The sequence below is a fragment of the Schistocerca nitens genome, chromosome 8 (assembly GCF_023898315.1).
Source record: "Schistocerca nitens isolate TAMUIC-IGC-003100 chromosome 8, iqSchNite1.1, whole genome shotgun sequence".
NCBI lineage: Eukaryota > Metazoa > Arthropoda > Insecta > Orthoptera > Acrididae > Schistocerca > Schistocerca nitens.
The window spans coordinates 318466456-318482965 of record NC_064621.1 but is presented as its reverse complement, the minus strand read 5'-3'; the positions used below and the strand labels follow the sequence as shown (position 1 = coordinate 318482965).

At 42.8% G+C, this 16510-nt stretch overlaps 1 protein-coding gene across 1 annotated transcript in view; it reads left to right on the top strand.

Annotated features, from left to right (window-relative positions):
• Positions 1 to 16510, top strand: part of LOC126199544 (protein O-mannosyl-transferase TMTC1-like) — a 648409-nt gene that overhangs the window by 278496 nt on the left and 353403 nt on the right. The window contains exon 4 of the mRNA XM_049936465.1: positions 6587 to 6764. Within this exon, the coding sequence (XP_049792422.1) occupies positions 6587 to 6764 (178 nt within the window). The remainder of the gene's footprint in view (positions 1 to 6586; positions 6765 to 16510) is intronic.

The following is a 16510-nucleotide window of genomic DNA, read 5'->3' as shown; positions in this document are numbered from 1 at the left end:
ATGATGAAACAGCTCAAAATGGTGTGATTCTCACATCTGACCCTGTTACTAGCAACAGCTAAGGGGCTGGCTTTCAAGGAAAAACGTCACCGCTATTGCCACCCTTTGAACACACGGCCGACTTCGAAATCGAGGTTATTCTATTGGAGCAGGTGGCCTCGCTACGCCCGCTCCCAGGCGAATATGTGCGTGCATCTTGATTAACGCTACGAGGGCGACATTACCCGTTAACATGCGCCCATTACGGCAAACGAAGACGGATGTATCAATCGCAGCTGGAACCGTACCAAGTTTAGCAATCGTTTCGTATGGCGCTGTATTGAAAACTCGTGTTAAAGCAACGCGAGTGCTGTCGTAAATCTCAGTTTTCACCCTCTGCCGTCATAAATTGTGTCGGTCGCTGCTTCTAACCGCAGACTGCAAAACCTGGCCAGACTCGGTTTGTGAGGTTTTGCATACAGTTGCACGATCCACTTCATGCGAGCTCCACAGGAACTTCGGCCAAAGCAGACATTCGATCATGCGATATATCTTTTCCTTTCATAGAGCTGCACTTGCCATAGAAAAAAGGTAACAAAAATTTACACAAGAGCTTTCATCAGTGAGTTTCGCTTTACATCATTTCACTGTTGTCTTTCTACAATAAAATAACGTTTGTCACATAGTTTGTTGCAAAAAGAGCTGTAGTGGGAGATGATAACGAAAAGGATTGGTAAATAAATAAGATACTTTGTCAACAACATTTGCTTTGATTATAACGCGTAAAAAGGTAAAAATTTTCTGTCAAAAAGAAACAGAAGAAGCGTTAGCCACAGAATGCTTGCTGTCCCTTGAAAAATATAACACATGAACTGTTAAGTAAATGGAATTAAAATCGTAATAAATAACGGTCATGGAGCATTATAACTGTCAATAACACGCAGATCGTTGGTTACATAGGACGGAATCCGACGCTGAATATAGGATAACGTAAATCGTAATATATACAACCGAAATTTCACAATGATTAAAAAATTTCCAAAATGCATGTTATTACTTACAGCACCGGGATAAATTCGACTACAGAAATTTTTCGCGACATCTACCTTAGAATAAACTGATTAGACGATGGTGTATGAAATGCCCTTAATTACTGTTCCTCTAGCTCGCACTGGGAGGATAGACGGTGGCGCAAAGGAAATACTTACTACTTCAGACATTTTATACATATAAGGATAAAGCTTTCGACTTATGTTTGACGCAACTTTTTTTACAGAAGCCTGATTTCGTACTACTAGTCAATTTTGTTAGTTATCGCTTAAAAAACTTTTTTCGTGGGTCCTATTTCGGTTTCATGCAAATAATCTGGAACCACCAATAATACAGAAATACAATACAACAATGTATAAAGTGATGATGTGAGACATTCTCATAAGATGTGACATGGCCGCGAATGGAACAGTAATGTAGAAAGAGTAGAATAAATTTATTTATTTCGCGTCTATGATCACAGACTTGCCAGGTCCTCAGACTATCGGTTCCCATCTGCAGGGACCATCTTCAGATCTGTTTTAAAAACATGTCCTGATATAACGGAGTCGTAGTGGCTTTGTCAAATGATAAACAGAAAATCATCGTCAGACTCATTTAAAATGTGGTATATAATAGAGTCATCTGGTTAGGCTCTGTTAGCAAGATGACTCTAGTATATATCAAATTTTATGTATGGGTGACGATGCTCGAGCTGATTTCGTGTTTATCATTTGACGATGCCTCTATGACTCCATTATATTACATGGTTTTAAAACAGGTCTGATGATGGACACTGCTGACCAAATCGGGTAGTCCCAGGAGCTAACAAGTTTGTTATCACAGACGTGAAAATAAATAAATTTATGTGACACATTGTTGGAGTGCTGACAATAGATTTTTCTTTACTCTGAGGCCATACTGTTACGGACCGGAAGGCCGTTTTCAAAAAAAGTATTATTTTAATTGATTGCGTATCCTGGTTGTTTTATGGCTGATCTATTTCTTTAATTAATTGTTCATCTAATGTGTTTCGGTTAGTGAATTATCAGTTTAGAACATAAAGCTGTTATGTTGATGAGGCACCTCTTTATTGCGCCTTTCAGCAGAAGATAACGACACTGAATACGTCTCTATTTTTTCGTTTGGAATATTGCGCTATGCCCCTTACGAGTTCAGTGACGTTGTTCTCGGTAAATGACCCAAAAGCTTCGTTCACAATCAGAATCCATGCCGCGCGGGGTAGCCGCGCTGTGTAAGGCGCCTCGCCATGATTCGCCCGGCTGTTCCTGTCGGAGGTTCGAGTCCTCCCTTGGGTATGGATGTGAGTGTTGTCCTTAGTGTTAGTTTGCTAGATTAAGTAGTTTACAAGCCTAGAGACCGATGACCTCAGCAGTTTGGTCTCACAGGAACTTACCACAAATTTCCAATTTTTCCAAATTCCATTCATTCGCCCTGGTAACGAAGCCGCCTGCACCCTCCCCTAATCCGTAAACAATTTACTGACGGAGATTACTCGGGTGACCGTTAAATCAAAATTACATATTCAGATTTACATTTCGCGTAATAGCCACGAGGAATAAGCTGCGTGAATTCAAATATGTACGAAGGAAGAACGGAAATATGTTTAACGTCCCGTTAACGTATAGAGTATTGCTGTTGATGCACCAGCTCATTCACGGGCAAAGAAGAGGAATGAAATGAGCCTTGCTCCTTTCAGAGGAACAGTATTGGCGCCGGTTTTAAGCTGTTTTGAAAAAGCTGGGTGCCCGAGCTCTGTCCAAACGAGAGTACAGTTGTTTCAAAAGATGCCCCACCTATCTCGGGGTGTGCAAGGGGCTACCAACACTCTCTCTCCCTCACACAAACAACAACTGCAAAAGAAAGAGCGCAGTACACCATACACGAAACGCTGCAAAGTGTACGGCGGTGTTTCGAGTAAAGATGTAGACTTGTAAATAATATTACTACCTACAGGAGCATCTAGCTGTATTTGAGAAGGATGCGCGGCGATTTCTGAAATAAGGCGGTGGGGCGCATAGCGGCAAAGAAGCGCCATCTACCGCGTTGGATGAAAGCGGTATGGCGAGAGGCACTTGCCCCGCTGCCACCGGCCTTTCCAGCGATATTAAAATTTATTATCTTCAATGTTTCCTCTTTATGAAGCTAAGAACTCTGGAATACCATAATATTAGCGTCCACCTCTTCTTAATACCAGACTTTAATTGCGAAGTCGGTATTTCAAAGCAAAATTAATTCTTTTGATGAACCCTCGGCTTAAAGTCGACCTGTAAATTCCGTATACCACAGCGCTGTTTCTTTTCGGTGGTCTGTCACAATGTGCAATGTTGGGTCGCAATCGTCTTAACGATATCGTTTACGTACATGTCGTCACTGATATGCGAGGAAACGCGACGACAGGTTTTAATAAAGGGAACAGATTGCGTTGGCAGTGGAATGTCAGATTCTGTTCACACTGACAGGGTAGCCATCAGACCCGTCTATAACGGATTTTCATGAAAATATGTTGTAGAGGGACGTGTCCCATGTACTCGGCTAGAATATTTGCATGCGTCGGCCCCTAGTTTGCGAGAAAATCGATGTTGAAGTTTCATGCGTACATGCTACACTTGTAACGTCAGTATTGTCTCTGTTGAGCGAGCACAGTGCAGCGGTTACAAAACAGATAACACAATTGTCTTATTCGCTGTCGCTAGAGCAGAATTCCGCAAGGTACTCGTCGCACAAGCAACCGAAACATAAATTCGTAGAGCACCATGCACTTTTAATGAGAGCTGCTGCCTTGCAGGCACAAGGATTTTTCAGAAAGTTAGTGCTGGAAAGATGGTTCGTTTTGATTCAGAAAGACTGTTTTTATCTTCGAACAACTTCGATGTGAACTACGCAAATTTGGTCATTCCTGTGAAAGCATTTGCGCTAAATCGATGAGGGATTAAAGAATGTATTTTTTATTGAACCTTTCCTCGAAGCGATTTCTCTGATAGTCCTTCGCAATTCGGGAATATATTTCGTTAAAATTGTAGCCTTCCTATGAAAGTAAACATCATAGTGTTTCCAAAGTGGAGCGGATCGGATGGAATAATTTTTGTGGTGCTGGTGCATGCCTTACTTTCATATATAGAGATTTGATTGCAAAACGTGTGATCAGTCTGCCCTACCCATAAACGGTAATGTAAAGAAACCTTCCTTGTTCCATGTGCAGGAGTATGACAGATTTTAAAAAATCCTCATGCAACATTTCCGTGAACGTCCGTGATTCCATGCCGATCACTTTTTTTTTTCCTTTATTGCATTTCGATTCCCCTCCAGAAGGAGCGGGGGCGTCTGACAGCAGCGTAATATGCTGCTCTACAGCCTACAGAAAAGTTAAAAAACATAATGAGAATATATACAAACAAGAAAAAAGGCGATAAAACGGCGATATTATAAAAAACTGTAAAATGGCGGAAAGCTGTGGAAGTTAAAATACACAAACAGCGCGGTGGCGATGCGGATGAAGACAATAAGTAGACAGGCCCAACAAAAAGCAAGGCAACAGTCTGGTTTCTGTTCGCTGGCGATAAAAAACACAACTAGCGACAGTATGGTGGCTGTTCGCAACACTGACGAGGGGCGCACAACATTGAACACTCACTTAAAACAGCACAGGTGACACGGCGGCAGATGGGGGGCGGGCGGAAGGAGGAACCAGCGATGAGGGGGAAAACGTGGGGGAGGAGAGAGAAAAAAAAGAGGGAGCCGATGGAGGGAGGGGACATAGAAAAGCGAGGGCATGGTGGATGCGACAAGGAGTGGGAAAGGCAGTGGATGGGAAAGCAAAGGGGTGAGAAGCGAGGCAGAGAGAGGGTAGGCAGGGAAAAAACAGGATGGCAATGGGGGGGGGGGGGGCAATGAAACTGGTGCACCTGCCTAATATCGTGTAGGGCCCCCGCGAGCACACGGCCGCAACACGACGTGGCATGGATTCGAATAATGTCTGATGGAGGAAATTGACACCATGAATCGTGTAGGGCTAACCATAATTCTGAGAGAGTACGATGGGGTGGAAAACTCTTCTGAATATGAACTTGCAAGGCCTCTAAGATATACCCAATAATGTTAATGTCTGGAGCGGTATAGTTGGCAACAGAAGTGTTTGATTAAATTAAAAGGAAGTTCAGCGTTGGCCGTAATATTGATGTTTTATTGATAGCAAAATCGATTTTGAATCACATAGTGATCATCTTCATTGCTGTGGTGTACAAATTAAACTCAGACACAGGTATCAAGTAATCAGTAGCCAAAACTGAGGAGCGATCACTCCATGGAGTCGCCAATCAATCAAGAAGTATTTGAACTCAGAACAGTGTTCGTGGAGCAACTCTGTAGCAGTTGTGGACGTTCGCGGTGTCGCATTGTCCTGCTTGAGTTGCTCATGTTCGACGGAATGCACAATGGACATGAATGGAAGCAGGTGATCAGGCAGGATGTTTACGTACGTGTCAGCTGTCACAGTGGTATCTAGACGTATCAAGGGCCCCGTATCATCCAATGCACACGGCGCACACCATTACAGGCCCTCCACCAGCTTGAACAGTAGCCTGCATAGATATCGGGTACATGGATTCATGATGTTGTCTCCATACCCGTATACGCCCAACCGCTCGATATAATTTGAAACGAGACTCCTCTGACAAGGCAACACGTTTCCAGTTATCATTAGTCCAGTGCCGGTGCTGACGTGCCCTGGCGAGGCGTAAAGCTTTGTGTCGTGCAGTCAAGGGTACATGAGCAGGCATTCTGCTCCGAAAGCCCATATCGATGATGGTTCGTTGGATGGTTCGCACGCTCATACTTGTTGATGGCCCAGCATTGAAAACTGCAGCAATTTATGGAAGGGTTGCACTTCTGTCACACTGAACGATTCTCTTCAGTCGTCGTTGGTCCTGTTCTTGCAGTATATTTTTTCGGCCGCAGCGATGTCATCGATTTGATGTTTTACCGGATTCCTGACATTCACGGTACACTCGTGAGATGGTCGGACTGGAAAAATCCCCACTTCATCGGTACCTCGGACATGCTGGGTACCGTCGCTCATGCGCCGACTGTAACACAGCGTTGAAACTCACTTAAATCTTGATAACCTGCCGTTGCAGTAGCAGTAACCGATCTGACACAACACCGGCAGACACTTTTTGTCTTATATAGGTGTTGCCGTTTTCAAATGGTTCAAATGGCTCTGAGCACTATGGGACTCAACTGCTGAGGTCATAAGTCCCCTAGAACTTGGAACTACTTAAACCTAACTAACCTAAGGACAACACACACATCCATGCCCGAGGCAGGATTCGAACCTGCGACCGTAGCGGTCGCACGGTTCCAGACTGTAGCGCCAGAACCGCTCGGCCACCAGCGGCCGGCGTTGCCGTTTTCTGCCCGTTTATATATATATCTGTATTTGAATACGCATGCCTAGAATAGTTTCTTTGGCGCTTCGGTGTATGTTTGTATGTGATGAAACCCTGAGCAGTGGGGAGAGCGCTGATGTTAACACCGTGCCGTGGCTTGCGGTGTGCAGGGCGACGTACTGGCTGGTGGGCGCGGCGCCCGCCTGGTTCCACGCGAGCAACGTGCTGCTGCACGCGGCCGCGTCGCTGCTGTTCGCGCGAGCCTGCTGCGCCGTCGCGGGACTGGCGCCAGCCTTCGCCGCCCTCGCCGGCGTCATCTTCGCAGCGCACCCCGTGCACACGGAAGCGGTGAGTCCGAAACGCGAATGCCCTACTTTACTCTGCTTTCTGGTGCGACAACTCACGCTCTGCTCTATTTGAACTCTCAGCTTACGTAATACACTACTGGCCATTAAAATTGCTACACCAAGAAGAAATGCAGATCACAAACGGGTATTCATTGGACAAATATATTATACTAGAACTGACATGTGATTACATTTTCACGCAATTTGTGTGCATAGACCCTGAGAAATCAGTACCCAGAACAACCATCTCTGGCCGCAATAACGGCCTTGATACGCCTGGGCATTGAGTCAAACAGAGCTTGGACGGCGTGTACAGGTACAGCTGCCCATGCAGCTTCAACACGATACTACAGTTCATCAAGAGTAGTGAATGGCGTATTGTGACGAGCCAGTTGCTCGGCCACCATTGACCCGACGTTTTCAATTGGTGAGAGATCTGGAGAATGTGTAGGCCAGGGCAGCAGTCGAACATTTTCTGTATCCAGAAAGACCCGTACAGGACCTGCAACATGCGCTCGTGCATTATCCTGCTGGTATGTAGGGTTTCGCAGAGATCGAATGAAGGGTAGAGCCACGGGTCGTAACACATCTGGAATGTGACGTCCACTATTCAAAGTGCCGTCAGTGCGAACAAGAGGTGACCGAGACGTGTAACCAATGGCACCCCATACCATCACGCCGGGTGATACGCCAGTATGGCGATGACGAATACACGCTTCCAATGTGCGTTCACCACGATGTCGCCAAACACGGATGCGACCATCATGATGCTGCAAACAGAACATGGATTAATCCGAAAAAAATAGCGTTTTGCCATTCCGTTACAGCCATGTGGATAAGATACCAGTCATCTCGACTGCTAGTGACACGAGGCCGTTGGGATCCAGCACGGCGTTCCGTATTACCCTCCTGGACCCATCGATCAATATTCTGTTAACAGTCGTTGGATCTCGACCAACGCGAGCAGCAATGTCGCGATACGTAAACCGCAATCGCGATAGGCTACAATCCGACCTTTATCAAAGTCGTAAACGTGATGGTACGCACTTCTCCTCCTTACACGACGCATCACAACAACGTTTCAGCAGGCAACAACGGTCAACTGCTGTTTGTGTATGAGAAATCGGTTGGAAACTTTCCTGATGTAAGCACGTTGGAGGTGTCCCCACCGCCGCCAAACTTGTGTGAATGCTCTGAAAAGCTAATCATTTGCATATCACAGCATCTTCTTCCTGTCGGTTAAATTTCACGTCTGTAGCACGTTATCTTCGTGGTGTAGCAATTTTAATGGCCAGTAGTGTAACTTTTTGCACCTTCTTGATATTCATACTCTACGATGAACCCGTTTTCTAGCAACACGAACTGAAAACGATCAAAGATTACTAGTACGAGTGACATTCACTAATTGAGGAGACAAGTCGATGTAGATAAAGAAATTTTACAAAAGACACTTTTATTACCTTTCAACACAATCGAAAGTCATATTAATACTCATGTCGTAACTGTGAACATGTTTTCTTATACCTGATGTAACAAAGGCGTTGTCTTGTTGTTTGAGCCACTTTACCACAAATTATTTGACCGCCCCTTTGTTACTGAACTTAGTGCCCCCTTGGACCATACAAATGAAAATGCGAGGGAACCAAATCCGGGCGGTATGAGGGCGCGCCTCTACGCGTAACAATACCAAGAATTTCCTTTGAGATCCGAGATGTTTTCCTCTCGTTTCTGGATTTTCTTTGTTCATCACACGTCTGAGTAGTAGGCGTTGTTTATTGTGCGATTCGTTCAGATGAGATGGTGAACTTTCATTACACGCTTTATCTTTTGGACTCTGGTTTAAAGTGGCGAACCCAAGTTTCATGCCTATAAAACCTTGTAATCCCTCGGATTACTTTCCCTTTCATAACGTTCTTTGACGTCTGTACTTACTTTGAGTCTTACTTCCTTGCCGCGCGGGGTAGCCTCGTGGTCTTGGTGAGCTTGTCACAGTCCGCGCGGCTTCCCCCGTCGGAGGTTCGAGTCCTCCATTGGGCATGGTTGTGTTATGTTGTCTTTAGAGGAAGTTAGTTTAAGTTTGATTAAATAGTGGGTAAGCTTAGGGACCGATGACCTCAGCAGTTTAGTCCCATAAGACCACAAATTTCCAAATTTTCTTACTTCCTTGTGTTGTTGCGTTAACTTTTTCAGAATGCATTTTGAACTTTTACTGTTGTAATTGATCTTGTTACTGATAAAGGTCTGAACTGTGTCGCCATTTACTGCAACTGTTTTTGCTACATGTTCAACTGTAACACATCAGTATTCACGAATACTGTTGCCGGCCGCGGTGGTCTCGCGGTTCTAGGCGCGCAGTCCGGAACCGCGCGACTGCTACGGTCGCAGGTTCGAATCCTGCCTCGGTGCTACAGACGAAGATTGAAAATTTGATGGACAGATAAGGTAATGAATGAGGAGGTTCTGTGCAGAATCGGAGAGGAGAGGAACATATGGATAACACTGATATGGAAAAGGGACACGATGACAGGACATCTGTTAAGACATCAAGGGATGACTTCCACTGTACTAGAGGGAGCTGTTGAGGCCAAAAACTGTAAAGAAAAAAAAGAAGGTCTGTCACGCACCGTTGATGGCATGTCACAACTTAACAAACCAATATTTTGAATTGTTGATCAACCTCTCTAACTCATAACATACGTTTCGTCGTAATCTATCTAAACTTTTAATAATTAAAAAATTTCCAGTGTAATTTTCTCTGTACATTATTGTTTCCTGTAGCAAGGACTAAGAGGTATATAGCTGACGTAGAGGCACACTTTTATAGGTACTCGATAAATTTCGAATAATGTGTGCATTTAAATGTTTAACTATTTATTTTTTTGTGTTACATTCGTGATAGCGTCGTTTAGCAAAGTTTCGATATAAGTATTAATACTGTAAACAAATGTTATAAGCAGAGTACATTGATTTAACAGTGCGATAGTTCATTATGCGGGCACTGTTTTCTCGTAATATACTAGGCTTAGAAGATGAGCTTTCGCGTATAATTTGCTCTTTAAAGGTTCTACAGGGCTAAGACGAAACTCCTTATGAAATGTGCTTACAAGTGAACCAAAGTGCTGTCCAACAGGCGACGTTCGTGGCTACACTGTTAGAATACGTTCACCGATAGGCTGTAAATCCTTCTAATGATAATCTGCGTAAAGACTGCTACAACGTATCTCGATCGGAGTCCATAGAATAGTTCAATATGTTCGGATCATGGCCTAGAATTTTACATTTTACTTGAAAGATAATTTCCGCGAAGAAAAATTAAAACTTATTGTTCAGTAACATTAAACTACTTATGCTTTCTAATGGTCAGTGTATGTTAATAATTTATATAAACCTTCTTTCAGATAGACTGCTTCAAATTCTAGAAGCACATCTATTTTAGGTGAGCGGGTGCTTTTGAGCGTTGCTTCTGAGGACAGCTTGTTCAGTTCTCTGTGACACAAAGAAGGAACACAAAGGAGAGTTCGTGGGGGCTTAATTACCACGTCTGTGTAAGGTGGAGAAGACTAATTAGAGGAACACTCAGATCAAACTCAAGGAAATTTGCACAGCTTCCGCACGCAAGGAGCCCCAGATACCAGTCGAATGAGATTAAAGTTTGAATTACTATTACGATGATATCACTTTCATTACTATCGCTGCTGCTGTTTTAGAGAGACAATTGCGGATAATAAATTATGTCTGTAAGCAGTGATGTCGAGAATACACCTAAAATTGTGCGAAGATAACGTGGTTGTTCCTAGGAGCAGCGTCACAATAGACTGGAGAGACATAAATAAGTGCTATTACACTCACGCTCATATCTAATTTATTACTAGTTCAGGTTGGAAACCAATCTCGATAATTGTCGTATAATTAATAACCAAGTGTATAAGAAAGGACTTGGCGGGCTGTAACTTCTACCCATTAATTTTTCTTTAAAACTTAAAAATGTCTTTTGCAGTTTGTGTCGTTTGAATACATACCAAACTGCTGTTTCTGCCACATCATAATTTTTGCAATTGCTCTTACATACGTTAGTATATTTCATTGATTTTACTACTGCTTCAACTGGAAATATTTTTCTGATTATTTGAAGAAACTGAATTTTTCGTAACTTTCCCGTTGTTGACTGTAAACGCGTTTACACATTCGTTCAAAAGCTCTCGTATTTCATGTGACTGTGAAATAAAATTTTATGTCGATGTTGTTCAATTGAATGTTGGCAGCACATGTTCTGGATCTTTAATACTCTTCTTGTTGTAACCAGGTGATAGCCGGTATTTCGACAGGAGCACACCCTGTCATTTACATGGCACACATATAGCGAGGAAGCGCTGTGCAAGGCAATTTAAATCATCGCTTTGCCGAGCGTTTTCGGAAAGTTAACTTACACACCCACCCACCCACACACACACACACACACACACACACACACACACTAGCGCTACCGCACAACTAGAGATAACCGACGTCAGAAGTTATCGATAGCAAATATTAATAATCAACAGTTGAGCATTAATGACTCTATGTTTTTTAAATAAAAAGGGACAGGATCCCACGCAGAGTTTAAGAAAAATCCCCCATATCTGTTCATATTATAATCCATGTTTTATTATACCCCATTGAATGACCAGTGCCAGGGCAGTGTACTGCAATAGCAGATTTGCTCGGCTGTCGTCAGCGTGCGAGACGCTTATGTTCTGTACAACGATCCTCCAATGCCCTGATGGTCTGACCAGTATATCGCATTTCACACTTATATACGATAGACACCCGCTTTACGCAAAGCAAGATCATCCTTTACGGACTCTAAAAATGTTTAATCTTACTTGGTGGTCGATAAACACACTTTACATCCTACTCCCTATAAATACTAGCAATGCTATTGGAAATGCTCCCTACTTAAGGCAAAAAGATCGTAGACTTGTGCTTGGTTGATCGGTAGTCCAACGCACGTCTGATCTATCTTTAACCATCATGACGAAAGGTGACTTTACGACTGGCTAGCTCAGCTGACGAACATTCAGGGCCTGAGATGCTGTGTGACCTGTGGATCAGGGCACGAAATATACTTTGAGGCTGAACCAGATGGTGATAACCATCTGCTTGTAGATACAAGGCGGTGTGGGTTAGCCTCCTGTACACGGCATACTCTAACGTAGCGTAAACCTTCATAGTCACCAAAACGTCTAGTGAGGGAAGGTAGCCACCCTTTTGTTGCTCTATCATGAAACAAACATTCGGATAAAATGACTATTAATATTTAAGTCCTCACTACCGTGACACCACATGATATATGTGTCATCTTCATATCTGAAAGAACTGACAGGTTTCAGTGCCCGCGATCCAAGGCAAGGTCCTCGAAGTCTTTAAGAGTGTCAAAGGACACTTTCTGTTTCAGCATATTTTGCTCGTCTTGGTGGGTGAGGGCAGCATTTAGCTTGGACGGCGTTCATAGTTCCCCCCATTCTCTGCGTCAAGGAAGCCACAAAGTCGTTATCATCTAATGTATCTTTTTCTATAGCTTATCATCCTCAAGACTTTCCGAAGCCAAGGACAGCCTACGGTTTCATTGCCCTTTCACGGTTGCTTTACAGGTTAGTGGTAGGAAGTATTAGTACAACACACCTTCGTGTGGCGCTATTGCAACTCATCCAACTATAAACAATTCTGGATTCAGATCATATTCCCAGTACCAAAAGACATCTGACGACTGGGAACCGATAGAAATGGCCAACATTGTTCCTCAAATGCCTAGACGTAATCCAACGAAGTTTGGGGGTTGAAGAGATTTCTCAATAAACTGAGAGGCTGTATGAAGTTTGCATGAGCAATGGCAGCTTTCATTGTTGGTATTATTATGTCCCATTTCCGATCAGTGGCCTAAAACTAAAGAGAGCTGATGTCTCACTGTCTATAGGAGAATGTGGCACCATAGAATTAAATTGGGTTACACACGCAAGAATTCTGGTTACCATCCGGCTCATAAGCGGTGGCTGATATTCAGTGACACGTGCTGCCGTGCTTCAATGTTACGCATCTCATTGAGAGTCCGAGCTACCACTGTCATCTTTCTAACAATTGCACGACATCTGTCCTTGGGAATATGTACAGTGAATAATTGCTGGAATTGTTCTTGATTACCAGGAGCGACTATTCACTAATCTTCCGTCCTCTGCTCATGAGATGCTGAGCTGCGCGAACATACTGTTTAATGAGCATAAATCTTCGATCCAGACGAAGCGACTCTGCGTCATGCAGCACAGTTTATTTAACTATCTTTTTCAAAGGAAATTAGCCATTAATGATGTATTTATTTGCTTCAAAGTACGTTGCTTGTTATTAACAGCTTTTGCTTCATGTCATCTGTTACAAATTCTATAAATATGGTGATGGTTCGAAGAGCTAGTGTTCGGCCAACATTGATACAATTGATGGGACTGGATGGATACTACATCATTTGGCACCACACATGTGGATAGAAAACCAAAGAAAAATGCATACTTTTGCACCCAGCGCTAGGTCAGCCAACTAAAACCACGTGAATGAAGCTCGACTTGTACACATTGGTTCGCAGTATAGTTACAAAAGTGATATCTGATGCATCTGCAACTAATGAATCAGTCAGTATAATTGATCTGAAAACGTGAATACATCATATGCTTAACTGCAGAGACATATAATACCCCGTTTACAAAGTCAAAGAAAGTTTCAGATAATAATATACTTGAAAGTCCATACTATTCCTGCGAATTAGAGAAATATAGTTTTTTACCGAGATTTAGCTTTGGGTTAGCAACGTCATGCGCGGTGTCTCCAGGTATGGTTGACTAACATACTGGTGTTAAGTAATATATGTAAACGAATGACAGCACACGTGAATGTAAGACTTTAGAAGGTTTTTTGAGACTATTTCACTGCGTACTTCTTTGAGTAAACGTAATTTAATTGGTGTTAATTTTAGCGATGATACCAGTTATTCAGGTCCTCAAATCACTTATGTATTTCGTACACGCTTCGGATACTGGTAATTAACAACTCCCAGTAGAAAGAAAGGCACAGTGGTTAATATTTTCTAAGTTATGAGGGCACGTAGTTTAAGTGCCTGTATAAAATTTCTGGAAACAGGTAAAATAGAAATGCTGTTGTTTCTCTATCTTATTGAAAACTTGTCTTTTGATAGCCAGCTCATTATGGTAAAACATGAAGTAGCAGCAAGCAAGAATAATTGCTAGAAGTACTTGTTTGCTGAAACGAAATGAATAAATATCAAGCAACATCAGTGTTGTCACATACTTTAGTATAGTATGTGACCTGGTTGCACCCGAGTCGGAACGAGTTTTTTACTCACATCGCACAATTGAAGACCGAACTTTAGTAAATATCATTTTGCTTAAGAAATTAGCATTCACGTATCAACGCTTTGAACAGCTACTACCGCGATATTCACCGCCAACACGCGGCTCCCCCGTACCCCCACTTTCCTCCAAAGTTTTCACCGCCAAATAAATAAACCAAAAAATAGCCGTACTAGCAACCAACAACGGCCGATGGGTCAGTAAGAATGGAAAACTACCCAAGTCGTTCTGTCATAATTTTACTCATTATCAGTTTACCTGACATAAAGACAGAATCGAAAGATACAAAATAATGTCAGCTTGAAATACCTAATGGCAAAGCTAAGGGCGTCCCCGCTAGCAAACCGTGTTGTTTGTTCGCGAACTGTTAACGTACAGATGCCCTTCTGATTAGATTCCCTATTTTATTTTTCCTGGAATTCATTTCCTTGGGCGGCAACATTACAAAACTTCAGTTGGTGAGTAGCGGAATAAACTTGTTTTTCTTTCGTTTAGATCCACAGCGAGCTTCCTGTTACATTAGTTGGACAAGACTGAGTCAATCTAAAATAACAAACCCACTAATATAAAAAGTACAGTGCCACGTGACCTACGTATCATGTCCCAACAGTGAGTCGTCGTTAAACGTTTTTCCAATCTTCTCAAACTGTGAATGGAGCTCAGTCACGCACAATGAATCTGCAGCGGAGAGTTGATCGACATTCAAGGAACATCATGTACGAGAGCGTTTAAGCGGATGCTGCTGAGAGCAAACTTGGTCCAAATCCGGCAACAGAACTTGATCCTATTAAAAGTTAACAGCGTCTGCTGCGAAAGTAAACGCCGAAAACAACTTCCCGTACAAAGAATCTTAATTAAATTTAGTTTGAAACTCTCAAGATAGGCGCCGCATCTAGCTTCTTAGTCAAACATCAGTTCACGTTGGCGCCACTGAATCAGTATTAGTCAAAATGTAGGATGCCTTTAGGAATTTTATACTGTAAATTGCTGTCAAGAATAGGAATGCACATTTGAAAGGTTCAGCTGTCTTCCGTTTTTCCTCACTATTCCTTTCTACACTGGATGAAGCTACAATCATATCAGCTCCAGTCTTTGTTATTCTCGTCACCTCTTCTTATCACCTAAAGACATAGGAACTTGAATATGTAGACTGTACCACATCAGTTCTTCAAATTAAAATTTAAATAGGTAAATTTTTATATGATTAAATAAATCTCACACTAGGACAACTAGCGCATCATCACCTCCGTACTGACATCATGGCACAGTTGCGCTATGGCTTCACAACAGACGATCCGTAGATATACCTGATCGTAGTTGTACTCAGTATCTTCGTCGTGTAATGCTGTTTTCACCTTTGTTGTCTACTTAATGGCCGAGAAACTACTAAATATCCAAAATTCTTACAGGTCAGGTGGGCTCCAATTACGACCTTGTAGTGCTTCGCTAAAGCACTCATGCGGCTAACTCTGTTCAAGTATATTGATGAAAAACCATGAAACTTAATTACCATCGCAACGGTTAAAATGATGGTACCAATTTTAGTTAGCTGATTGACGACTGTTAAATAATACAAAACGAGAAAGTCTCCAGGCCATGTGTAAATTAATAATTGATGTGTATGGTAACATGCTGGTAATTAACATATTATGACTTTCATTTTTTGCACAGAAAGATTTCCATAAATAGAAATAGTGTTTCCTCCACAGCTTCGTTAGTAGCAAAACAACGGGAATTTTATATTGGCGATGAAAAATCGTTTAAAGTAGGGAGAACAAAATTATTTCAAATTTCATTGGAAGACGGCCATTGTGGTATCATCCGCCAGGTTCCGTACTTGTCGCGATCCGACACAGGACGCCGATCGATCTGGGATCCCATTAGTCGTAACGCGGTAATTACGCCTATTTAAGTGGAAGACAATCGATGAACGGCGCAGTAGTCTTGATTTCCCCATATGTGTTATCACGGCTTCGGCCCCTTAGAAAAGATCTCGAATGATCGGCGGTTCCTGTCGGACGAGGATGTGAAGCAGGCAGTTACAGACTTCTCCAAGCAGCAGGTGACGCTGTTTTACCAAACTGGTATAATCAACGTGGTGCGTGGTTGGGATAATGCCTCAGAGCTCATGGCGTTTTTGCCTGATTGGTACGCCGATTCTGGACCGTACGGCCTTTGAACGGAAACCCTTATAATTGCGTAGTCGCTAATATTTGAACTGTGTTAGGAGTTGAGGTGGAGGGGAAGGGGGGGGGGGGGAAGTGATAAGTGATATGGTGGTGAGGATGCGTTTAGAGGCCACTTTTGTAGATTGTCTTTAATAACTCGAAATCTATGGTCTCTAGCGAAAACT